A 27,134-nucleotide genomic window follows, 5' to 3' on the forward strand; every position below is an offset into this window, starting at 1 on the left:
AAAGTATTATGAATTGTAATAGTATGAGTTGTAATGGTATGCGTTGTGATGGTAGTTTCTAAAAATGCATTGTAATGGCATGTGTTGTAAAATCATGCGTTGTAATGGTAGTTGCGATGTAAAAACTGCGCTGTAAAGGCATGCGTTGTAATTGTTTGCGTTTTAACATCATATATTCCCAATTTGTGATGGAGGATGACTTGGTAAGTCATTTCTTGGGGGTCTTTGGATGGTGAAATGGAAGCCTCCCTAGAGGATTTTCAGTTTCAGCCTCCACGGGAGAATTCTCACTTACTTTTTACCTTAGATCAGGGATCTCCAACCGGTCGATCGCGAGCTACCGGTAGCTCGCCAACAACCTACCAGTAGCTCGCGGTCCGATGCCCACTTTTGTACCATGTTACTGTCATTATGTTTTTTTAGGCCTTTTCGGCCTCTTGTCTGTTCTTGTCGGTATTCCTTCCGGTATCACAATGCTGCCATTGGCCGTTAAGTTAGCTGGGACGGGGAGAAGCGGGTGATGTCGGCCTGGCAGAAGCAGGGTTAGATTACAACCCTACCGGGACCTACAATGCACATTACAATTTTCAACTTGGGGCTGGCTGCGTGATTCGATCGAATGGAGACTCCCTCAGCCCTGCTGCGGCCTCCTTGATAACACGTGGCCTGTCACAGCATGAGCATCACTGAGCAGTGCCCACATGAATCAGAGGGGTGGTGCTTTACCTTTTATTTCTGGCAAGGCGCGCCTACCCACCCCCCATAACCACGCAGGGACAATGTGGACATCAGCTTAAATTTACCATTCCTGGTGCCAGACGCTGCTCGGCTCAAGTAGCACCTTTTAAATAGGCATCGGAAGATGTGTGTTTTATTCCTGGAGGCCACCCCACCCCAAGCACTGGCAAACAATGATTGCCGCCCAGAGAAAACAGGAGGAGCACTGATCTGAGACCTCATGCAAAAGGTGAAGGGTGTATAGGGCACACTGTTGCCCCACATTGTACTATAGAGATGGTCCTCTCCTGACAGGCCTGCATGTTGGAGAGGCTGGGGCACACACCTGTTGTCTAATCACGCTGTTCCCAGCAGCGCTGAGCTGTCTTTAAAAGACTACTGCTGCCGTTTAAAAGACTCCTCTGTAGCGACGGTAGACCAGCATTAAAGGCAACATGCACTCCGTGCACTCTGTTGAGCCCCAGGCCCAGTCAAGAGATTAGTGTATGCATTTTTTCCCAGCGTGTAGCCAGCAGCAGAACACCAGCATTGACTGAGGCCACAGAGGGACGAGTGATGCCTGCAGCCAGTAGTGTTTTCAAAATGATGCCACTCGACCTGCAGGAGCATGCCCCCTTCAGAGAAAGCACCTCTGCCTCTGTTGTACGTGAGATGCCAGCAGATTAGCACCGCAACCACCAGCAGTAAGACCAAGTTATGGTAAGTCTTCAAATAATCATCTGGGTGCACTTTGTGGAGAGCCAAATGGGAAAGTCATATGCTCCATAGTTCATAACAAGTCTTAAGTAGTTTAAAATACCTTGGTGCAGCCTACATGTGTAATCGTTTTTGATTTATGCTTGGCCTGAGGTGGCTGTGTAGTACTGCATAGAGAGGCGTCTGTATCTGTATAAAACAACAAGAGAGTAAAGTATGCATCTCACCCTTAATTTATCCTATATTTTTAAAAAAAGAAAATAGACAGTGACGCCTTCTACGAAAGTTCACAAAACCATGCATTTTGTGCGGTTAGTTTTTAAGTGTATGACCAAACTACTTTATCTTGACACTAAATAAAAAATATACTTTCCTCTTTAAAGGGAGAGCATAGAAGTGAAGTTATTTGATCTGCAGGTTAGGTATTATTTTTTTTATTTTTCGAGGCCTGCTCTGTTTTAAGGTCAGACACAGTGTTTCGTGACCTTCCATTTGAGAAGTTTTACATCAGTTTCAGAACTTTTCATGTCTCAGAAGTGGGCAATTTGTGATATGTATTTGTTTCCATGGATATTATGCTTAAATGTCATACGTAAGCAACCTGAAAACTTGGCAGCTGTGAAGTTGTTCCTGGCCACAAACCGGACCTAGGAACATCTTTTACATTTCTTTGTATTACAATTTTATGAAATGATGAGAGAAAGGTATAATAACTTCCTGGCTTCTGTATGTGCCTAGGGACAAATTGCAAGAGGTACCTTATTTAAAAAGAAATCCCTGACAAAAAGCTGCTTTAATTTAATAAGAGAAATTTAAAATCAAGTGTTAATTTTATGGCACAATAAGCATAAGGCTCAACACCTCACTTTAAATTGATCCCATTTTCAAAAAGTCCCTAACCCCTGTAGAGGCTAGCTATATTTTTCCGAGGCCAATGAACAGGGAAAGCTGAAACATGACTCAAGCTTAGGTGTATGACCCCTTTCTTGCACAAGCACAGGTTTGAAAATATTGCAAATAATGACACAAAAGTCATACAAAAATGGTATCCTTTAAAAAATGACGTTCTTTTATTTCTCCAGCATGGAGAAGCATTTTAACGGAGCATCAAATTACACTACTGCATTAAGAGGCATTTTTAAAAGTGATAGTTTTTAAACATGAAACAGTCAGAGACTGCCACCTTCCCTTATGTTATGACAATGCTATATTAATGTACTAAGAGGCAAGTCATGTGTAACCGCTTTATATTCTCTTGGGGGAGATTTTTGCACAGTGCACACCCTGAACCCAAGCATTTCAAGTTACAGTTATGTGTGATAATAAAGAAAAAGGAGGCACGATGTAATAACAGTTGTATCACAGCATTTAGATTTAGAGCTTATTACCCCTTTGTGGGGCACTGAGGTACTTACATACATGGCCAGCAAACTATGCCATGTAGGGTGTGTGGTTGGTATGGTGTTGTCATTGTCTTGTGATCCTGTGTGGAAGCGTTCCCGTGTCATACGTGATTACCACTGAGGTGCCTTTACTGTGTTATGGGACGGAGCAGTGTAGTGGAACACCAGGTATGAGAGACAGACTTTCAGTTTATGGTTTTCAGCATGCTGGTAGCTTTACACAGCTCTGCAAGTCCCTATAATTTTATGATTGTAGTGTGCTTAGCTAGTGACTGCATAGGCCAGGATCATACAATCTGTTGAAGAGGGACGCTGGAATAGGTTTTCTGGTTTCATGTTGTGCATTGCATATACTTAATGGGTAGCTCTTTCTCTGTATTGGCCCTTTAGTCAATGAATGTGCGTGGGGGGACTCTGGGAACAATTCGCGAGTTGCTCGGTCTTTAGTAGCTCACAACGATTTTCAATGATCAGAAGTAGCTCTCACTACAGAAAAGGTTGGAGACCCCTGCCTTAGATGAAATAAAAGTGCCACTGAACCAATGTAGCACCCTGAGAGTAGCAGGACTCGACAGGGTTCCCATTGACTTCTTTTTAAACATCCAGGAGCTCTGGGCCCCGCTGCTCACCGATGTCTTCAATGCCGTTTCCAAAAATTAATCCACTAGATTCTTGGAAAAAGTCCATTATTATACCAATTTTTAAAAAGGGGGACAAAGCGCTAGCAAAAAACGATTGCCCTATCTCACTGTTATACAGCACCACAAAATTAATGGGATGACTCCTGCTAGATATGCAGAGTTATGGGCAAAAGAGAATAACATATTAATTTAATCACAATACGGGTTCAGAAAGTTAAAAGGGACAGTGGATCAATGCCTCAATTTAAAATTGCTGATTGGTAAATATACGCTGGCTAAAAAGGTCAGCTTTACGTGGCCTTTATGGACCTGTCAGCCGCTTCTGATAGAGTGGCCCATTTGAAGCTCTGCTCCTTAATGGCGAAAATGGGGAAAGCTAGAACAATAATACATTTCATTCATGAAATGTATTCCTCAACTGAGGCTAGCGTACCCATGGGAAGAGAAGGGGTGTGCTCGCATTCCTTCTCCTTAGCTTATGGTGTAAGGAAGGGTTGCGTACTTTCTCCCTTCTTATTCTCCCTCACGAATGGTGTGGTGGCTGCATTAGTGTGGACCACGAGTGATGTTCCTATTATTAACTCAGCGCCAGTTCCCATACTTCCTAATGCAGATGATGCAGTCCTGCTGGCTCAAACGGGGAAAGCAGTGTAGAGGTTAATAGATACCTATGTTAGTTTCATGGGAAATTTTGATCTGAAAGTAAATGAAACAAAGTCCTCTGTTCTTGTGGCAGGGCCCAGGCCGAAAATGCAAATGAGGTAGTATGCGGAAGAAAGGAAATTGGAAGTAGTCGAATCGTTCACCTATCTGGGAGTATTGTTCGACTCCAAAAATGTATGGCGCAATATGCTAGAAAACCATGCCTTTATGATGGAAAGAAGTATAGGGGGCATTTTTAGCTTCATTAAGAAACTAGGGACCAAGCCTATAGAAACTATAAAAAAGATATATGAAGCGGAAACAATGGTGCAGCAGTGTGGGGAGTTATTCCGACCCGTAGACTCCAACAAATAGAGAATACATTTTGGAACCATATATTAGGTGTTCCCACTCTTGTCCTGCCATTAACTGCCACTCCGAATTAGATGTTCCCTTCATTTCTGATCTTTGCTGACCCCACTCTTCTTTGGCATTCGATATGGAGGATGGACACTCTAAAGTTGACACAAGACATTCTATCAGACTGTCTGGAAATAGATGGGTGCAGCAGATTAAAATGGCTGCAATTTGTCATGAATACCATATATAGTATTGGGCTTCCAAATTTATTTTGACGGCCCAACAACTTGTTTTTCCATCTTTAGGGCGAAGTTGAAAAATCTCATCGAAAAGCAGGGTGAGGAGAGATGGGAAATTAATCAACTTAAACCCAGGGTGAGACAATATCATTTTGACCCCAAAACAAATTCTTTTGGCTTCAATTACTTAATTACATATCGTTTGTGACTAATCATCAACTCAGATTTTTGCTGATAAGATTTCGCATGAATTACATTCAATTGATGCTCGGATACTCTGCTAACACACACTCGATGAATGCCCTGACTCCTTGCCCATGTGACTCTTCATCCACTCAATGTGATCTCTATATTCTATTCTTTTGCCCATTAAATAGAGAGGAGAGGAAGAGATGTATTTGTCCTATCCTACGTAAACTAGGGCTGAGGCAATGTCGACCGGCTCTCTATCTCCTAAAACAGCTTCCTGACCCGTATATCTGTTATTGTTTGGCCCGGTTTCTACAAAGTGCTTCAAATAATTTTATACCTGTATACCTTGTCTTTTAATCATTTTATAGATTTGATTGTAATTTCTAAGCACTTTTTTTAATGTATTTTTAATTTTAGGTGATGATTGAACACTTTTTATGTTGTTTTTTATAACCAGCGAAATAAAGTACTTTGTCCGACTGACTGACTCAATTTAGGAGTTCTTCACTATTAGGACATGAACAACTTAAAATACAGGTTCAACCTTTTTAACTACAATGCTCCCTGCCCTAAGCCTGTTTACAGCCTACCCTATGGGTGAATTACATGTATTAAAAAGGAAGGTTTAGGCCTGGCAAAAGTTTTATTTTTTCAGATCAAGATGGCAGTTTAAAACTGCACACACAGACTACAGTGGCATGCCTGAGACATGTTTAGAAAGGCTACTTAAGTTGGTGGCACAATAAGTGCTGCAGGCCCACTAGAAGCATTTAATTTTCAGGTCCTGGGTACATATAATATCACTTTCCTAGAAACTTACAAGTACATTTAATGTTCCAATTGAGTGTAACCCAATTTCACCACGTTTAAAGGAGAGAGCACAAGCACTTAACCACTGGTTAACTTAGCAGTAGTAAAGAGTGCAGAGTCCTAAAGCCAACAAAAACAGGTTCAGAAAACAGGAGGGATGAGGGCAAACATTTTGGGGGTGACCCTGCAGAGAGGGCCAAGTCCAACAATAATGTTTATTTTTTTAAAACTACATTTTCTTTGTATCTATGGGCCTTATTATGAGTTTGGCGATGTGGAAGTGGGACCACTCCGCTCCTGTACCGCCACACCCATGTACGAACCGCACGCCAACTCAGTAGCTTCCTTTTAGGTGTTCCCAGGGTGGTGCCTATGAAATAGGCACCACAATGGGAACATAAAGGGCATTACCTGCACAGCATGGCATGCTGCAGCCCGTGCTGTGTAGGTTCTGGGGTGCATGCACACAGGGGGAACATGTAGTGCCCCCCAGTGTGCATGTTTCCGAACTGCCACAATTTCCATGCCGGTCGCACCGCCATGAAAAGTGTGGTGGTGAGGAAACTCATATTATGCTTGTTGGGGCCTCAGCAGCCCCACCAAGCATATTGCAGCCTCAAGACCGCTGCGCTCCCAACATGGGTCTTTGATCCCTGACGGTTGCAGTGGTCCCAGGGAGGTCTGACTGCCCTGTTTGTATTAGGGTGGTAGGGGGACCGCCACGCTCCTGGGAGTCTGGCGGTCCATTGACCGCCAGACTCATAAGAACCCACTATATGTTTGTTTCTTTGACTGTATTATTCTTTAGACTTTTGTTCCACAGAACATGTTTCTCTTTGGATCATATTACTGTTCAGGCTAAACTACCAAAGGAGAGCCAAGGTTATTTGTTGGGTGTCACATCAAGACCGTGATCTCTCTTCCACCTCAACCTGCCAGTTGCATTCTCTGTATGGATAGTCCCAGGTTTGCACAGAGAATTCCCCTTGCAAATCAGAGAAACATTTTTAAACCTTCTCCTACCTACCCGGTTCCTGTGTGAAGTAGATATTTAAAGACCCCTGGCACTCTACCAAACACAACTGTGGAATTCGTCTGCTGTATTCCCTTCTTAAACCCTCATTGCGAATGCTAGGCAGGGTTATCTGCTACCCACTGTAGCAGTGGACCTCCTAATAACTGTGAATGAGGTAGGTGAATTTTCCTCTGCATCAAGCACATTATGTTCCCTATAGAATAAATTAGCATTCACTTTTAACTCATATGCAGTAAATCTTGGAAATGTATTTATTTGCTTGTTGTGCAAACTTTTAGCATCTGCAGCATCAATGCGCTGCACATAGTTTTATTGATGCAAAACAAGGAACTACAAGTAGGTTTTCGGGTAACATATCAGAATGATGAGGGCCTTAAATATGTGTAGAAATTGTGATGTGGTAATTTATAGATCCATTTGGTAGCTATACGAGGGTGATACCCCTGCAACATGAAGAATGAGGGATGAATGCGGAGGAGAACATTTTAACTTTTCTATGTATGGAAGAATGTTTGAGTAGATGGGGGACCATGAATAAGCAGCATCTACAGAGGATTATATTTTGTGAGGGGATTTTTTTTAATAGCAATATATTTAAAAGTCTACTTAGCTCTTCATTCTCAGTGGGCAGGTGTATCAAGTGCAACAATTTTTTGAAAAAAATATATAACCGCACAATCTTGATTTGTCTCACCAAGATCCCTGCTTCCTCTTCTCATGTCAAAGCATGGTAAGCAGTCCCTGCCAGGGACCTTACTGCGCTTTTGTTATCTAGAGTTGAATGAAACGCACATCTGTAGAGAAATGTGGACGTATTTCAAAGATCGATGGAGAGGGTTTTCAGTGTGTAGTGGGGAGGTCGAACATGCTACTCTCCCCATTCAAAGACAGAGGACCTGAATTAGAGCTTGGCTATTGGGATAGTCCATCACAAAGATGCTGGATATTCTGTCCTCCCTATCATAAGGGCATTTTATACCATGGCACTTGTAATACTTGTAATATCAGTCATATTTGTGACAGAGCAAGCAACCCACCCGCCAGAGTCCAAATCATGCCCTTAGTTATTCCCCAGTATAAACTATATAAAGATATGACACTAACTCACTCTTTGTCACTGAGATATACCATGCCCTTCAGAAAGCATTGGTACTCTGTTACCTTCTTAATCATGTGCATTGTTGAATGCACACTGACATGAGTTTAGTTATAGATATTCATTCTTTTCTTCCACAGGGAGAGTATTTGTCCATGAATGGGCTCATCTTCGATGGGGTGTTTTCGATGAATATAATAACGACAGACCATTCTACACATCTGGAAAACAAGTAGAAGCCACAAGGTAACATTCTGTCCTCCAACTGGAGTGTGCAAAAATACAATTAGGAAGAAAACAATTTCACTAAAGTCACCTCGTACAGTCCTCCTCTATCTTTTAGAACAACTTTATTTTTCAATCTTAGTAACAAGTGAGATAGCGCACAATAAGTTAAATACAATATTTTAATGTGCTTTTCATCATGGCAGGGAGTGCATGGGATGGCATATAATGGAATGCAGCATACCCTAATCGTGATAATAGTAAAGACGTACATTCAAGAAGTGGCCAAAACAAATGTTCAGATGAGGAAGATACAGCCTAGCTGTCTCAAGCAAAACTTTCAAGTTCACACAAGACTTCATACTTTTGCTATTCTTAACAAACTAAGTAACGGAGTCCATTTCTCTTCAATTGATCCCATTTTGGTTTTCAGTGTAGATGTCAGTGTTTACATTCGGTAATGTTCCATACCTTACCCCACCAAAACCACTATTGATGCTCTCCCACGTGATTTTCATTTACAAAATAGTTAACAATGCAGTTATCAGAAATGTAGCCATTTGGATCTGAAATTTCTCTCTTAACTGTACAATTTGTGATTTGACTGGAAAACAAGGTCCTGTCCCATAGATTTCCCAGTGTGTAGTGCAGAGAATGGTGAAATAGATTCCTCTTGTAACAGGTGACCAGCATAGAGGTTTGAGGGCCAGGGTAATGTGGTTTAATATGCTCAGGTTTAAAATTTGTCTGGTGGCACTGTTCTCAGTTTCTTATAGTTTCCTAATAGGGTTTTTAGGAATCTGATGTGAAGGCCAGTTTATGTTCACAATGTTCAACATTAGGCCTTTTGATGCATGAATCTGATGTGATAAGCATTAGATAGGGAAGATTTGTTTAGCATTCCCGTTGGATAGAATGCAACTAACTATTCCTTTATTAACTTAGATTTGGAATTAGAGGTTGGAGACCATGATCACACTGAGGTTCTGAACCGCCTTCAATGTGGCTGGTGGCCTTCCTAGTTTGGGGGCCAAGTGGATATTGGGTCAAAATTCTGCCATGTTGTTCTAGTGAGTATTTCAGTTTTGGATGAGTTAAGTTTCAGAGGGTTCTGTAGAATTCAAGGGTGTCTTTCCAAGAAGCATTCACAGAGGTAGGGGTTTTAAGGTCTGGTGAGTTGATTGAAATGATTTGCTTATCACTGGCTCAGCTGTACAGCCAAGCTTGAAGGCCCTGCATGGGTAAGGAAGTCGAGAAAGTCATACATTAAAGAGTAGAGCAGCTACGAGTACAAGTGTGTAAATGGGAAGATTTGAGTTCTGCCACTGGGGTAGGATTTTATCCATTTAAGCACAGTGTTCTCGCATACTGTATCATTTAGTATTTGGACAAGTAGTTTGTGTTCAATACTGATGATAGTTCAAGTACGAATAGTGCTGAAACAGTGTACTTGAAGTCCTGGCAGATGTAGGTTAACGCTAGTTTGGTACTCCGTCCCAGTAACGAATGCTTCTGTCAATCTGACAGCAGTTTGTTTTGTTCAATGAAGCTGGCTATTTATGAGAACAGTCTACCTAGAAACTGCCTGTTGGGTATTGGTGTGTCATTTACCAGGTCAGATTAATCAGGTCCCTATTTCTTTTGAATGGGTTTAATGTCAGATGTTTCCAAATTTATTTTTATACTTATATATTCATCTACCTAGTTATGTATGGGTATTTGCTAAAGTTTCTTGGCGCTGGTAGATAGGTGGAATTGATGATCGCTCTGGCTGCTGTGACAGAAGATGCTTATTGGAGATTGGTTTTATATATGTTTGGAGGGCAAGGTTCTGCCGGAGATCCTACTATGTATATAGTTTTGAGTAGTATACTGGTTTCCTTTAGCATTCAGCAAGCAGAAGAAGCACATTAAAGGCTGTGTTGTAGAGGTACACTGATTTAGTGATGTTTGCAGTTAGGTGCTTTTCAGAGATTGTGGGCTTCAAGATTATCTCCTTATTAGGTCGAGCCTACAGCAGCGCATGTGCTGTTGGTCGACTTTTGTAAGTGGGATTTAAAAAGGCCTCCCACCGGCATTTGCTGGTCTAATGCTTGCGTTCACGCTCGTGTGAACGTGCAATTACTTTCACTTTGGGCGCTGATTTAAAAGTGCTTCCCACCGGCATTTGCTGGCCTAATGCTTGCGTTCACGCTCGCGTCAACATGCAATTACTTTCACTTTGGGCGCTGCTGCGCGCGCACCACTTGTGTGTTTGCCGGCGCGCGCGCGTGCCTCCGCCTCTCTCTCTCACTGCAGCCCCCATCTTTGCATTCCCCGCGACCAATGTTTCTTAAACTTTTAGTGCGCACGCACCACTCGCGTGCTTGCCGCCGTCGCCACTCCCGACCCCTTTGCTTGTTTTATCTTTGTCAGTTTTGCATATGTGTATTACGCTCACAGCGGCATCGCCTGGGAGACAGCAGGGGAGATGCTGCAGTCAGTCAGTCCTTCTGCTTCAACTTGTCAGACCCTTGCTGGTCATTGTTTTCAGAGACTTTATCTTCAATCCATATAAAAGTAACGTGTCAACTGGACAATGCAGGTTAAGACAGAACAGGCGGCTGCTAAAGACGTGCCTCTGCCCTCTTCACCAACACTAAACAAACACAATACAATCTAGCGCGAGAACCACCCCCCCGCACAAGGCTGCGTGTCTAAAGCATCAAGAGCCATGCCACAACTGGGCTGTACAGCTATCACAGAGCCACCCAAGGTCACGCATAACTTGCTTTAACAAACATCTCCTTGACAATGACTAGACCGCAGGACATCAGAAACACAACCAACCCCCTTCAGCATTTAGAAGTTTTTCTGCGGTCACAGTCAAGATTCCCTGTGGCAGGCTGTCCCCTCCTACGGGAGGCAGGGGTTTGAGTCAGCATCCTGTCTATGGGGCCCGGCGCCCCCGCCCCAAAAGAAAAGATCCGCTTGAAACGACGAGCCATGCGCCGCTCCGCCACTGCGGGGAGCGGATCAATAGCAGCTGAATGCCATCTGCTTTGGGAGCCATGCATCTTCTCTTATTGAAAGGTTATTTTTATGCAAGTAAACAATTCATCGTCCCCTTGCACGCTTGATGCTCATTTACCACTTGGGATCAATAAAATATGCAAAACAAAAAAATGTAACCCTAAGAGTAGTTGTGATGCCGAGGTGATAGGTAATCAATAGCAGGTGTCCGTTCAGAAAGGCGAGCAGCGGGGGTGATCTCAGTAGAAGGCCAATGAAATCCTTGGAGCCGCCCGTCAAGCATCCTAGGCTGGACTGTTTTTTAAAGACTCCTGTTCCTTAAAGACATGATAATGCTAGCTGGAATAAGTAAAGCAGAAGAAATTGCAAAGGACAAAAACAGCCTGCTCGCGAAAGTTTTTGTCGTTTTTTTGTCTGCAACAGTTCTATATGGAGAAATGGAATTTTACATTAGCTACATAAGAACGGAATGCACAACTGGACAATGCAGGTTAAGACAGAACAGGCTGCTGCTAAAGACGTGCCTCTGCCCTCTTCACCAACACTAAACAAACACAATACAATCGAGCGCGAGAACCACCCCCCCGCACAAGACTGCGTGTCTAAAGCATCAAGAGCCATGCCACAACTGGGCTGTACAGCTTTCACAGAGCCACCCAAGGTCACGCATAACTTGCTTTAACAAACATCTCCTTGACAATGACTAGACCGCAGGACATCAGAAACACAACCAACCCCCTTCCGCAGTTAGAAGTTTTTCTGCGGTCACAGACAAGATTCCCTGTGGCAGGCTGTCCCCTCCTCCGGGAGGCAGGGGTTTGAGTCAACATCCTGTCTATGGGGCCCGGCGCCCCCGCCCCAAAAGAAAAGATCCACTTGAAACGACGAGCCACGCGCCGCTCCGCCACTGCGGGGAGCGGATCAATAGCAGCTGAATGCCATCTGCTTCGGGCAGCAGAACAGCACCAAAAGTGTGAGTCATGCATCTTCTCTTATTGAAAGGTTATTTTTATGCAAGTAAACAATTCATCCTCCCCTTGCACGCTTGATGCTCATTTACCACTTGGGATCAATAAAATATGCAAAACAAAAAAATGTAACCCTAAGAGTAGTTGTGATGTCGAGGTGATAGGTAATCAATAGCAGGTATCCGTTCAGCAAGGCGAGCAGCGGGGGTGATCTCAGTAGAAGGCCAATGAAATCCTTGGAGCCGCCTGTCAAGCATCCTAGGCTGGACTGTTTTTTAAAGACTCCTGTTCCTTAAAGACATGATAATGCTAGCTGGAATAAGTAAAGCAGAAGACATTGCAAAGGACAAAAACAGCCTGCTCGTGAAAGTTTTTGTCGTTTTTTGTCTGCCACAAATCTATATGGAGAAATGTAATTTTACATTAGCTACATAAAGACGGAATGCACAGAAAACTGGTTGTATTGAAACTTTGTGTTTGACTACCTCTGCCCCAGGGTTGTTTTTACTTATTTATTTGGTCCTGCTTGCAGGCACTTGCATTAAAATAACAAAACATGGGAAAAAAACATACGGAGCCGTGGGAATTGTCTATGCCTAACCTAGCCATGATTCAGATCACAATATGCCCTACTGAGGTAAAGACCTTTCCATACAATTCAGAAACAGTGTCGCTGTTAGTGCTTCATTTCAAGGGGAACAAGCATTGACATAGGCAATAGGTCTCGCCTTCGGGACCTTATAAGTATTTAGTTATGCAGCACAATATCCGTACTGCAACAACATTAACTGTTGCATGGCTAAACACTTATAAGGTCCCAAAGGCAAGACCTATTGGCTATGCCAATGCTTGTTTATGAAGTGGTCTGTGAAGGAGGACAGATTCCTGTATGGGTCTGATGCCATCTGAGGTGCAGGCTAATATATGAAAATCAGATAATAATTAGAAAAGCTCTTTAATAGGGCATATAGAAGCTGAAATGTGATTATAGTAGTGTGATTTATTCGCTTTTGGCGTATATTCTGTACCATCTTTGGAAAGAGTGGTTAAAATTTTGGTTGCATGATTCTTTCCATTGTCTTTTAAAACATCTGGATCTGATTTCACATAGTATTTCATGCCTACTAAACCATCATGTTATGTCTGCTTTATAAGAATGAATGAAGACTAGTTTGCTGGCTAGCCCTAACGAGCAACTGCAAATCTATTACAGCCTTAATGGGTTAGTTGTGTCATTTGTGAGATTAGGATTCTTGGCTCAACGTTCCTACATTTACATTTGTTAATAGGCAAGATGCTAGAGATGATAGGAACAATGTTGGATTTTAAATCTAAGTTGTAAAAAAGTGCTACAAACTAAAGTTTCACCATGCTCTTGTCAGCTTACAAGTGAGAATAGATTTACATACAAGTGCAAACTCCATTTTGTAATTCTTAAAACTCGAATTTGCACAAGTACAATGGCTTTCACAAGCCTATTATTACCCCTGGAATGGTGTAATATTACACATAGATAAATTCTCCCTTGATAGTGGGGAATGGGCATTTTAAAGTGATGAAGCCCTGGAAAGTTTGGTATCACCTCAAAAGAGCTGAGTTTAAGGACATTCACAAATGTTCTACAACACTCTCCTATCGTAGAAATAAAGTTTAACTGGTGACAATGCTTCGAAGGTAAGAATGAGAAGCAAAATATTTTCCTATAGAGAAAAAAAGTTCATTTACACATATGCACATTTACACATACAATAGCACATGCAGATCTGTATTAGTGTGCACGTAATTGAGAGTTCATTTCATTTTCTGGGCGTGCTCTTCGAAGCCTGCAACTGTCGCAAGTTTGGAAGGCATACCCTAGGACACCTTATAAATTCTAAAAAATGTGTACATCTGCTCATAAATAAGAAAGTAAACATGTAAGTGCAGATTTGCAATTTGATGGAGAATTTGACCCATAGTACATAGGTGTACCATATTTAGCTATCCCAAACACCTGACATAAATCCCATGTTAATTCTCAAAACAAAGTGTCTGTGACACCTACAGCACGTATTGCAGAGGTGATTTTCATGAAATGTAAAATGAGGTGGAGCTGCCTGATCCAACTCGCAATCTGTTTTTGGCCTTGTGAATATCCGTGCAGAAATTATTTGTGAACAAGCAAAAGAAGAAGGGATCAAGTGAGATTTAAAAAATGTATAGCTATCTTGACATTTTGGCTGTCAATTTGGATTTTATCTGTCGACAAAAATTTTAATGGAAATGAATCTGATTAGGCAAGAAAAGATTTATTCCCTTGGTCCAATGTAGATATGCTGATCTTCTGAGAGTCCATGATCGGATTTTTGTGGCAGCCATTACTGAATGCCAGGCACTGAAGCCTGCATTGTGAAAGAATGTGAGATGTGAACGAAGTCACCACTGAGTGAATGTGGGGAATACCAGGATATTCTGATCCTGGTTCCTTAAATGAAGGAAAAAAACTATTGTTCTTGCATGATTTACAGATCGGCCTGTAAATCCCATCATCTGACATGTTATATTGGATCTGCAGATCCATATCAATGGGCGCATCTGCTATTTTTTTTACATACAAATTTTTGAAGTGGCCATTATTCCTAACAAACACAAAAATCTGTGTTGGCAGAAGACCATAAACTGCTGATTCCTTTTAATCCACAATTTTCCAATTCAGCATGACAGTGTTCATCTCCTAAGTACCTTCCCCTCGAAGTGACAGCTACTAGCTGTCAAACTTTCATAGGTAAACCTTATAATACAAGTTCTGGATCTTTACAGAGGGGTTCTGCTCCTTCCTCTTTGGTTACACAGCGCTCCAGGATCTCAGGGGAGGCACTTAGACACAAAGGACGGCCCGGCCCAGATGTCAGCTAACATTTGTCTGTGACAGGGGAGACCTTTTGAAATTTCAATTTGGGATTATCCCTTGATCATTTACGTTCTTCAACATCCCCATACAAACCTTTAGAAGAGGAAGGTCAGAAGTTTCTCTTGCACACAGTACATTTTATAGTGGCTACTGTCTCTGCCCCTAGAATTAGCAAACTCTTAAGTGTTCTGCTACTTTTCTTCATTTTGCTCCCAACGGTTTGACCTTCTACCTTGATTTTCTTTCAGAGTTCTTGTCCATCAATAAATTATTGTCCCATTTTCTTTTCCTTCACTTTCCTCGGATAAGAAAGTGTATGTATACCTTGGTTGTAGAAAGACCAGTTTAGATTTAAAATTGTACTGCTGCCTTGTGGGGGTCTGATTTTCTTTTTGTCAATATTGAGTATGATCAGAAAGACCATACACCTTCTGTTAAAACACTTAATTGATGACTACATTCCACTAGAATCAGAAAGGCCATACACCTTCTGTTAAAACTCTTAATAGATGGCCACATTCCACTATTTTCATGTCTTTTATACAGTTATTGGTTCTGCTTCCTGCCTCAATTCGGTAACAGGGATACTTTCCCCAAATGTTGAAGCTTGGGGAATCTCCATTATTGCAGTTTGTCATGCAGCCACCCAGGCTTCTTCTGGGATATTTGTAAGCTGCTAAATGCTTCAGATTCTCACTAAGGGAGCTGGTTTTGATTAAGCTGTTCTGAGTGTTGTAACTCTGTTAAGTTGATATCTATATTAGAATTTCTTGTGTGATGCATTACTCAATGTTATGTGTGCCCTTACTGGAATCTCCTCACTAATAAGTCCTGAGACAAGAAAGAATGAATGAAATGGTAATGTCTCAATTACTTACTGGTAATCTTTAATACAGTGAGTCCTATTCATTCCTCGTCCCAGTCTTGCAAGCCCTACCTCCATTCAGTGGTGGCTCGCAGAGGGAGTGCTGCGGGGTGGTGGGGCGGCGGATGGTCGGGGTTAGGGGGTAGTGGAGTCAGACATACGACGGCAAGCAGTAAAGCAAGTAAATAAATAAATAGAACTATTCACCTCGCGCTCGATGCATCGCCGAGTTGGTGAAGCAGCGAGCGCAAGGTGAATAGTTGTATTTATTTATTTACTTACTTTACTCCTTGCCGTCGTATGTCTGACTCCACTACACCCCACCCTGCCCCTCCCTCACCCCGCCCCACAGCCCGCAGTACACCCTCTGTGAGCCGCCACTGCATCCATCCATGAGCTTTTTGGGCAAGGCCCTATCCTTCTTGATATTACAGGATGTTTTATGGGAGACTAACCTTCTTATGCTACCTCTCTTCAGAAGAGTTAAAAAAGGACATTTAAGTAGCCAACCTTTAGAGTGGATAGCTTACTACTCAGAGAAAAGGACTGGATGAGGAAGAATAGGGCTCAGTGTAATGAAGACTATGGCCCTCATTGTGAGTGTGCAAACGTGTGTTTGCACTGGGATCGGAATTCCGAGTTTTAAGGTAATTATTACTGCCAATTTTCCCCTGATAAATTCCGGGAGGTCAAACCTGCCAAAATGTATTGGAGAAAAGGGCCTGGAAAAAAGCCAAAACATGCAAAGTCTGGTGTGTTAAAAACGATTCTGCAAGTTTCTTTTATTTTAATGCTATTCTTTAATTCAAGTAGGATAAAAAGATATGATAATGTATGATACCTTGGGTTACAGTCCCAAATAAAATTCTAGGTAGGCGCCTGGGGACTTCCCATTTTGTGTATATTAAAGTGACACTGTGTACTGTGTGAAATATTCCAATAATACGATGTGTCTTTTTTGCTTCTAGGTCAGGGTGTAAATAAAAATTGGCAATCGTAAGAGCAGTTCAGACACTGAAAGACAATACTAGGTAACAGATAACATTACACATTATGTTCTGTTCACTAAAAATACATAGATGAAAGATCATACATCAATATAACAAGGTAAATACCAATGTACTAAAAATCTGGTCAGGCAATAGAACAATGCATAAAATACAATGAAGACAATACTGAGAACAATAATGAAGAGAAGAACAAATGAGAATGTCATGGGGATTTCAACACTTCTTGGTTCGAAATTTGAGGTGCAGAAAAAAGCTTAGCATGACGATCTATAAAATCAGTAACTGGAGACCACATAAACAAGCGTTTGGGAGTTAAGGAAATTGGGAATACATAAGCAGTATCTAACCTGTGATTATGACACACAGCATACCACCAGGCCTGAAAGGATAATTCAGCTAGGTTTTTCCAATGTTTGGTAATTTGTTAAAAGACTACCCCCAGGAGCAAATCCAAAACCTGTAAAGGTAAAGAACAGCTCGACCAATCTGCAGATAGGGAGCCTAAGAAAAAATTAGTAAATGAAAAAGGAACTGTCAAAATAAATATTTGGGTAATTTGATTCCACACCTTCTGACAGAAATCCTGAACAAAAGGGCATAAAAAAAGTAAGTGATGTAAGTCATCACTATTGGAGGAGCATGACCAACAAACATCAGGGAGTTCAGCATTGAACTTATGTAAAAGAGAGGGGGAGAGAAACAATCTATTATATATAAAAAAGAGTGTTTGCGTGGTATTAGCTGCTCTGGATGTTTTCCTTAATTTGAGCCAAATGTGATTCCAAAGTGATATAGGCCAATCGACCTGAAGGTCACGTTCCCAATCTAATTCTGTTTTAGTTTTTTCTCTATGAGAGGATGGTGTATGTAGGTATTTATAAATTACGGAGGCTTTGGGACCTGAATTTAAAAACGTAAAAGCCTCAATGGAAGGATCTATCATCTGACCCTAGGGAGGGATACAGTTCTGAATTGCTGTGTTTAAAGTATGTTGTAGGAGAGTATATTTATTAGAAAAAGAGGCAGGAAAGTTAAACAACCGTTTAACTTGGGAGAAAGATAAAATCGTGTCTTTCTGAAAGAGCTGATGAACCCAGAGGAGACCTTTTTGTCTCCGAGATTTCCAATATATGGATCTATTATTGATCAATATACGATGATTATGCCAAATTGAGGAATTAAGAAGTGAGTTGATTTCAGAAGAACCCTTTAATGAGAAGCGGTCTAATAATTTATGTGTGAGTTTGATAATGGGTGGAACTAATTGTTGAGGTTTCTTGGAAAAAGAAAGAAATTCTGAAAAGGAGAAGGGAGCAACAAAGGATTGTTCAAGTAATACCCAAAGAGGAGAGACTGCTGAGGGGTTATGAAGCCAGTGAGAAGATTGTCGAAGAATAAAGGCTTTGTGGTTCGAAGGAAAATCAGAGAAATTAACCCCACCTTCTGTTTTATGACGCCAAAGTTTTGCTAATGACATTCAAGCTTTTTTCCTACCCCAAAGAAAGGAAGATAGCAGAGAATTAATTTAAAAAATATATTTTTGAGGTATAGTGATAGGAATATTAGAGATAGTAAATAAGATAATTGGGGATAGCATCATTTTGATGATATCTAACCTCCCCCACCAAGATAGATACAAGGGATGGCATTTATCAATTAGAGAATACATTTTTGAACAACAATTATCTAAATTAATGGAGACTGAAGAATGAATCGAAGGGGAAAAATAAGTTCCTAGGTATTTTATATGATCTTTGTTCCAAGAGAAATTGGTTGATTTAAAATCGTCTTTAAAGGTATATTTAGTTAGGGGTAAAATTTGCAATTATCATTATTTAATTTGTAACCAGGCACTGAGGAATAAGATTGTATTTCAGATAGAAAAGCAGGTAATGAAGAAGAGAGATTTGAGACAAACACTAAAGTGTCATCAGCATAAGCTGCTAATTTAATATGCGAATCACGAGAAATTAAACCTTGAAAGTCCGTATTTTGACGAAGTCTACATAAAAAGGGTTTTAAAGCTAAGTTAAAAAGAAAAGGGAATAACGGACAACCTTGACGAACACCTCTGCCTAAGGTAAAGTTCAAGGAGGTGAGGCCATTAACAAAAATAGCAGCTTTTGGATTTGAATATAAAAGAGATGTCAGCGAGATGATTTTAGGACCAAAGCCAAACCATTTGAGGGATGAAAAAATAAATGGTCAGTAGACTCTGTCAAATGCTTTCTCTGCATCTAAAGCAATAGCTGCTAAAGAGTCAGATAGATGAGAAGATTTTGAAAGAATATAAAAAAACAAATGAGTATTATCCGTAAGAAAGTGACCCTTCACAAAGCCCGATTGTTCTTTACCTAAAAGATCTGGAAGAAAAGATTCTAGACGTAAAGCCAGTGATTTAGAGAACATTTTATAATCAATGTTAACCAAGTAGATTGGTCTGTAGTTTTTGCAGAGACGAGGATCTTTATTGTCTTTAGGGATAAGACAAATGAGAGCTTCCAAAAAGGAACCTGAAGCAGAGCCAGACTGTGAAAAAAAAGTTAAAAGTTTATGTAGTTTAGGAAGGAGAAATTGGGAAAAATGAGAAAAAAACTCAACGATGAATCCATCGGGGCCTGAAGCTTTGTCCTTTTTAAGGGTATTTAGAGCATTATGAAGTTCTTTCAGTGAAATATCCATTTCTAACGGTTGAAAATCAGTATCACTGTCTGAGGTATTAATAATAGAAGAAAAATAATCGGAAACGGATTGATCAGTGGGATATGTTTCAGGAGTAGATAGAATTATAAAACGTATGAAATTCCTGCAAAATCTCAGAATCTTTAAATCTAGGTGCCTGTTGAGCATCTAGTATTGAGTCAATATTGAATTTGTTTTTCTTTACTTTGAGATAGTTTACCAAAAGTTTACCCGACTTATTATTACCACCATAAAATTTCGCACTTGATTTTAATAAATAAAGGGAGGCGTTGTCAGTAGATACTTTATTAAATCTGAGTTTGGCAGCTACTAAAGCATCTAAAGAAGCCTTTGATTTAGATGTGTAATAGTTATGTACAAGGAATTTTATTTTAGCAAAAGGTTCTGTGGCGGATTTTCGGGCTATATGTTGTTTTTTAGAAACAAAATTAATAATAAAGTCAAGAGCGGCTGCCTTAAAAGCGTCCCAAATAGTAAAAAATGGAAGAGTATAAGATTCATTAAAAGAGAAATATTCATTGCAGAAAGAAGTGAAAGAAGAAGTAAAGGCAGGATCAAGTAGTAACGAATTATTAAAGCCCCATCGTCTGAGGGGCATAGATTTATGAAGAATGTCAAGAGAAACAGAAACTGGAGCATGATCCGAAATTAAAATGAAACCGATATCAGAAGAAATTAAAGACTGAGATAGGGCATGAGAAACAAAAATATGATCAATATGTGACTGTGAATGGTGTACTGGAGAAAAGAAGGTGTACTCTCTCAAGAAAGGATTGCATAATCTCAAGGCATCCACTAGGTGTCTATGTTGAAAGGAGTGTAAAAAAGCTTTATGTGCTTTAGAGGGGGTAAAAGAGGAAGTGGAATTGAGATCAATGAAAGGATCAACAGTCATATTACAATCGGCAGCTAAAATCAAATTATCATGAGGGAGTTGTATTAATTTCTCTGAAAGGTGGGACCAAAAAAATAATCAGAAATAGTCGGTGCATAAACATTAATTAACGTAAGGGTGGTCTTCTTTCCCACTAGTTCTGTAAGAAGCCAACGACCTATATGATCAGTCTCTTGAGAGATAAGTTTAGCCTGAAGAGACTTGTGACTGAGGGTAGCAACGCCATTGCGTTTGCCATCACCCGGGGGAAAGAAAACCTCTCCAACCCAGTCTCTCTTCAATTTCAGGGATTCAGATTCATTGAGATGAGTTTCTTGAATTATGCCTATATCAACATTCAGTTTAGAAAGATGTGAAAGAACACGTTGTCTTTTAATAGAGGAATGTAAACCCCGGACATTCCACGTAACAATATTCAATGTCATCTAAAAAATCATTAAGAAGATAAATAAGATAAGACCAGATAAAACAATGCATTTCTCAAACAGTAACCTTAGTCGTGTGCTAATAACACAGAGTATATTAACAGTTGAATAACAATTAATATATTTTAGCGAATAATTACTTTTCAAATCAAAAAATAAGAAACAGATAAGGAGAATAATAAAAAGGAAAGAAAAAGATTCAATATATAAAGAGGTCACAGGGAAGATGAATAATAAAAATGAGGAAAAGGAAGAGAATAAAAAGTAGTGGGTAGGACCACAGAAAGACAAAAGAGTAGAAAAATAAGGTGAGAAAAAAGACAAACAGTAAAGGAGAGAGAAAAAGGGTAAGAATAAGAAGAATATAAGAGCAAAAAATGGAACACACATACCTATAAAATTCCAAAAATGGGAAGGAGGGAAGGGTAAAACCACATGGAAGGGCAGCACATCGAGAGCTCATGAATGGAGGCACCTGTAAGGAAAAGAAAAACTGTTAAAGATTGAAGATAACAGCCTACGAATAATATTAAAGTCGAAGAAACAGCAATTCAAAAAAGGTTAGAGCATTCTGAAATCAAGAGAAAGTACAACCTATCTATCAATGCAAGAGGTTATGGGCATAACAATATTATTTAAATAGACAAGGAAATAATCATCCATATTGCGAAGAAGAAGCATTAGTAGTGTCCATAGTCTCATTTTTACAGATGTTAAGAAAACTCTTAAGCTTGACAGGATCTTCATAAGTAGTGGTCTTGTTTCTGTAAGTGACCTTGAAAAGTCAGGATGAAAGAGACCATATTCAGCACCAAGATCACGTAGCTCTGATCTCATCTTCAAAAAATCTCTGCATCGATCAGCAGTACTTTTAGCGTAATCCTGTGAGAAGAACAGCGTGTGACCCAGCCATGACACGCATGAAGCTTTTTTAGAGGCTGTATATTCCAAAAAGTATAAAATAACACCTCTTGGACGAGAAGGAGTGGAAGCAGCGGTAGCAACATGTTGACGTCCCAATCTGTGAGCACGTTGAATATTAAGAGGTAGATCTGCAGGTAAACCCAACACTTTAGGCAGAAAGGAAACAAAGAAGGCTATAGGGTCAGTACCTTCTGTATTCTCTGGTAGACCATAAATTCTAAGGTTGTTTCTACGATTCCTATTATTCAAATCTTCAACATGCTTCGGTAGATAAGAGACTTGTGATTGAAGGGTATGAACTTTGGAATCAGTTGCCTGAACATAAGAAACTTGCTGCTCTACCATCACTAATCGCTCATCCAGTTGAGACCATCTATCAGACAAAAATTGAAGCTTAGAGTTTGTTTCTTCGATAAAAGGTTTTAGAGATCTTATTTCTTCCAGAAGAAGGTCTATAGAAGTAGGTGTGGATGATTTTACTGGAGGAGGAGAGTCACTCTTGAGCCGTTTAGCTGTAGCCTTAGTTGTATTGGCCGATGTAGGTATTGATGACTGTGAACGTGGGGAGAAACTAGATTTTGCCGAAGAGGATGATAGAGATTCCATTTTGGCAAGCTTTGAACAAGTCGTAGAATTTTTGAGAGGTCGGTGAGATGGAGAAATAGATGAGGAGTTAGGTCTGTGCAGCCTCCTAATAGGACAAATAGAGGGAAGTCACAGGAAGGTTGCAGAGTATTCACTTATGAAAATGTCACAAGACCTGTAAAAAAAAATAGCATGCATACAATAGAAACAGCAATCACCTTGGAGACCACTAAAGGTGAATAATATATTGATCAAATACGTTTGGAGCTGAATTATGAATGAACAGAGGAGAGCCTATTCAAGGATTAACATATTTGTTAAGATTCGGAATTAAAACATTTTGAACACATATGCCCTTATAAAAGGAACAAAAATCTCAGGTAAAAATGGCTGACATTACATGAAGGAGAAAATGAAAAACTGTAGCAAAAGAACCAATAATTAAATGGAGCAAACGCATCACAGCCAACTGATAAGAAGAAACAACAACTACCCAGGGAGGCTCAAATATTAGACTTTGAATAATAAGGCGAGCAAGAGAACATCACAAATCAACAGGATTATATAACAGCAAGTGTAGATATACGTGGTCACATAATGCACTCATGATGGGTAAGGTGAATAAAAATTATCAATAACAAAAAACGGTTCGAAGCCAGTGGATCCTAGGGAAGTTTAGAGACCACACAGGGTTTATTCCCCAATACTAAGATCAACAACAGTACAAAACCCTGAGGTCTAACAATGTAATAAAAATACAAAAGGGTGTGGAAGGTGAAACACAAATAGTATCTAAGCCCAGTAGATACTTCTAAGGGCATATCCCTATGTAGGACGTAATCCCTCACTCACCAAAGGTGACATGCTTCATCATTTGGGATTCTCCTCACAGAGGAAAGAACCTAGTTCCTCTGGGGGCTACAACTCCCTGTCTGAGAGGGAGGAGCTCAGGGATGTTTTGAAATATAGTAATGGATATTAGGAATCCATAAGTGATGAGCTACTAGTGTGAGTGAGGGGTGCAGTGCTAGTAAGAAAAAAGTTTTGTGAAAACTGTGAAGTTAAAACTAGATCAAGAACGTCAAAAGACTTTATTACCAGCCATTCTCAACCAGGAGTAAAATAGTGTCCATCAACAGTCAGAAATCATGAACCGTGGTGATTAAATAACATTTATTGGTCAACATGTTTCAGCCATATAGCCTATTCAGAGGCTAGGCTTTCATCAGGACCGATCATGCTACTGCAGAAATACAACTGTGTGAAAACACACACAAAAAAGGATATAACGATACAAAAAGGATCTTCATGTGTCCATAACTGGTGTGTTTCACCTTCACCTAAACACAAATGTAAATTGCTGGGTATTAACACAACAATGATAATAATGCACAAAACTAAAATCGCAAAAAGGAAAATAAACATAAAGTAAACTCACCTGTAAAGACTGGGTGAGTCATCAACCTCTACCTGGCAGCCGCTCAGGAAAGGAACACCTTGATGATGAATAATAAAGTCATCTATAGCAAAAACCACATGGTCAAACCAAAAGATGTTCGAATTGAAGTCAAAATATGAGTCTGGACTAACAGTGTACTATATGTGAACAACACTATATTTAAAGTGACACATAAATATGTATGTGCATACACATCTCAAGGGTTGTTTATTTGGCAATGAAAGATTGAAAGCGATCCAAAAACACAAAAAAGAAGAATAAGCCTAATACTGTCTGCACATAATAACCTGCATAGGCGGTGTCTAAAGAGCGGTGGAACAAAGATCATTAAATAGCTTCACAGTCCATCACTAAGAAGAGAAAAGAGTACTAACTCGGGCTGTAAAAGCGCAAAACAAGGGAAAGACCTGGAGGGGCTTACCTGTCCGTCGGTGCACCGGCGTAGTAGGGAGCCTGAAGCCGGAGGTACCGCGGCCAGTCAGCCCCTCGCTTAAAAATCCAAACCCGGAAGGATCGAACCAATCAGAGTACACATTAGAAAGCGTATTCGATGACGAATGTGTACATCTTAGTACACGTGTGTAATGTAGGTAGCATTTCTATTGGTAACCAGACCGCGGACAAGGAATGGTTAAAAGTCATGCGCAATCCGGAAGGACAGAATTAATTAAATCCGACTCACCACAGACACTAACCCAGTGCGCATGCGCACACCTAGTATGAGATGCGCATGCGCAATAGTAAAACGCCGATAGAACAGCGAGACCAGAGACACTGCCTTCAAGAAATGTTAATGATGCGCGCGTGCGCATTGAGAGTTTGTTCCAGGTACATAAGCAGTCAAGGATGACAGTTATGGATAAGAAAACCCCATAATGAAGTTAATAATCCCATAATTTAAGGAAGGGCAGACACGCTCAAAGGGCAGCATGCACAAGAAAATTCCAAGTTAATAGACCACAGGGGTATGATTAACAGCGAAATAAGCGTGAACAATGGTGGGTACACAAACTACATTCAGACATCAGTGGTTTAAATGATGATATCCCTTGGTTGTTACTATAAGTGCTTTACCTCCCTGTGGATTCATTCAGTTGTTTTTGTTAGACTTTGGTTGATATCTGAGTATGTTTATTATTTCTCTGTTAATCATACCCCTGTGGTCTATTAACTTGGAATTTTCTTGTGCATGCTGCCCTTTGAGCGTGTCTGCCCTTTCTTAAGTTATGGGATTATTAATTTCATTATGGGGTTTTCTTATCCATAACTGTCATCCTTGACTGCTTATGTACCTGGAACAAAATCTCAATGCGCACGCGCGCATCATTAACATTTCTTGAAGGCAGTGTCTCTGGTCTCGCTGTTCTATCGGCGTTTTACTATTGCGCATGCGCATCTCATACTAGGTGTGCGCATGCGCACTGGGTTAGTGTCTGGGGTGAGTCGGATTTAATTAATTCTGTCCTTCCGGATTGCGCATGACTTTTAAACCATTCCTTGTCCACGGTCTGGTTACCAATAGAAATGCTACCTTCATTACACACGTGTGCTAAGATGTACACATTCGCCATCGTATACGCTTTCTAATGTGTACTCTGATTGGTTCGATCCTTCCGGGTTTGGATTTTTAAGCGAGGGGCTGACTGGCCGCGGTACCTCCGGCTTCAGGCTCACTACTACGCCGGCGCACCGACGGACAGGTAAGCCCCTCCAGGTCTTTCCCTTGTTTAGCGCTTTTACAGGCCGTGTTAGTACTCTTTTCTCTTCTTAGTGATGGACTGTGAAGCTATTTAATGATCTTTGTTCCACCGCTCTTTAGACACCGCCTATGCAGGTTATTATGTGCAGGCAGTATTAGGCTTATTCTTCTGGTTTGTGTTTTTGGCTCGCTTTCAATCTTTTGTTGCCAAATAAACAACCCTTGAGATGTGTATGCACATACATATTTATGTGTCACTTTAAATATAATGTTGTTCACATATAGTACACTGTTAGTCCAGACTCATATTTTGACTTGAATTCGAACATCTTTTCGTTTGACCATGTGTTTTTTGCTATAGATGACTTTGATATTCATCATCAAGGTACAGATGTCAGTCTCCCCTTATTGGTTTTAGTTTGTCTCAAACATGCTTTGTATAGGGTGAACAGCAGAATTGGTGTGATAATTCCCCTTGAAATACGCATGATATGTTTTTCCTAAGAGTTGGTTATCACCGTATTTTTCAGAGCGGTGTTCCGTTCCTGAGCGGCTGCCAGGTAGAAATTGGTGACTCACCCAGTCTTTACGGGTGAGTTTACTTTATTTTTCTTTTCCTTTTTGCGATTTTGGTTTTGTGCATTATTATCATTGTTGTGTTAATACCCAGCAATTTACATTTGTGTTTAGGTGAAGGTGAAACACACCAGTTATGGACACATGAAGAGCCTTTTTGTGTCGTTGTATCCTTTTTTGTGTGTGTTTTCACACAGTTGTATTTCTGCAGTAGCATGAACGGTCCTGATGAAAGCCTAGCCTCTGAATAGGCTATATAGCTGAAACATGTTTAATTTAATTTAATTTAATTTAATTTAATTGTGGGTTTATATAGCGCTAGAATCGACTCCCGGAGGAGTATCTCCGCGCTTCGACCGCTGGGGAACCCGTCCTGGCTCACCCTGAGAGATGGTCCCTAATGGGTATCTCTAAGGTGCGACCAAGCATCCCCGGCGGTCTGGGGGGGCCGTTGTGAAGATGAGGCAAGCTAATGCCCAGAGTTGCCAAGTGTGGTCCCTGACTGGAGTAGGCACCGAGGCGAGAATTATCGAGCCCGCTGACCCTGGTCGACGACACTGCCGCGTCGGGAATCGAACCCTGGTCCTGGGCCGTCCTCTGCAGACGGGTCTGCCGCCTCTAACCAGTGAGCCACACCTCTTGACCAATAAATGTTATTTAATCACCACGGTTCATGATTTCTGACTGTTGGTGGACACTATTTTACACCTTGTCGAGAATGGCTGGTAATAAAGTCTTTTGACGTTCTTGAACTGGTTTTAACTTCACAGTTTTCACAAAACGTTTTCATCACTTGTGGATTCCTCATATCCATTACTATATTTCAAAACATCCCTGAGCTCCTCCCTCTCAGAGAGGGAGTTGTAGCCCCCAGAGGAACTAGGTTCTTTCCTCTGGGAGGAGAATCCCAAATGATGAACCATGTCACCTTTGGTGAGTGAGGGATTACGTCCTACATAGGGATATGCCCTTAGAAATATCTACTGGGCTTAGATACTATTTGTGTTTCACCTTCCACACCCTTTTGTATTTTTATTACATTGTT

The 27,134-nt window shown here is 40.7% G+C and overlaps 1 protein-coding gene across 1 annotated transcript in view; it reads left to right on the top strand.

Annotated features, from left to right (window-relative positions):
• The window catches only part of LOC146834645 (calcium-activated chloride channel regulator 1-like), a 537,414-nt gene that overhangs the window by 269,757 nt on the left and 240,523 nt on the right, over window positions 1–27,134 (top strand). The window contains exon 4 of the mRNA XM_085602116.1: window positions 7,994–8,099. Within this exon, the coding sequence (XP_085458242.1) occupies window positions 7,994–8,099 (106 nt within the window). The remainder of the gene's footprint in view (window positions 1–7,993; window positions 8,100–27,134) is intronic.

The sequence above is a fragment of the Triturus cristatus genome, chromosome 4_2 (genome assembly GCF_964204655.1).
Source record: "Triturus cristatus chromosome 4_2, aTriCri1.1, whole genome shotgun sequence".
Taxonomy (NCBI): Eukaryota; Metazoa; Chordata; class Amphibia; order Caudata; family Salamandridae; genus Triturus; species Triturus cristatus.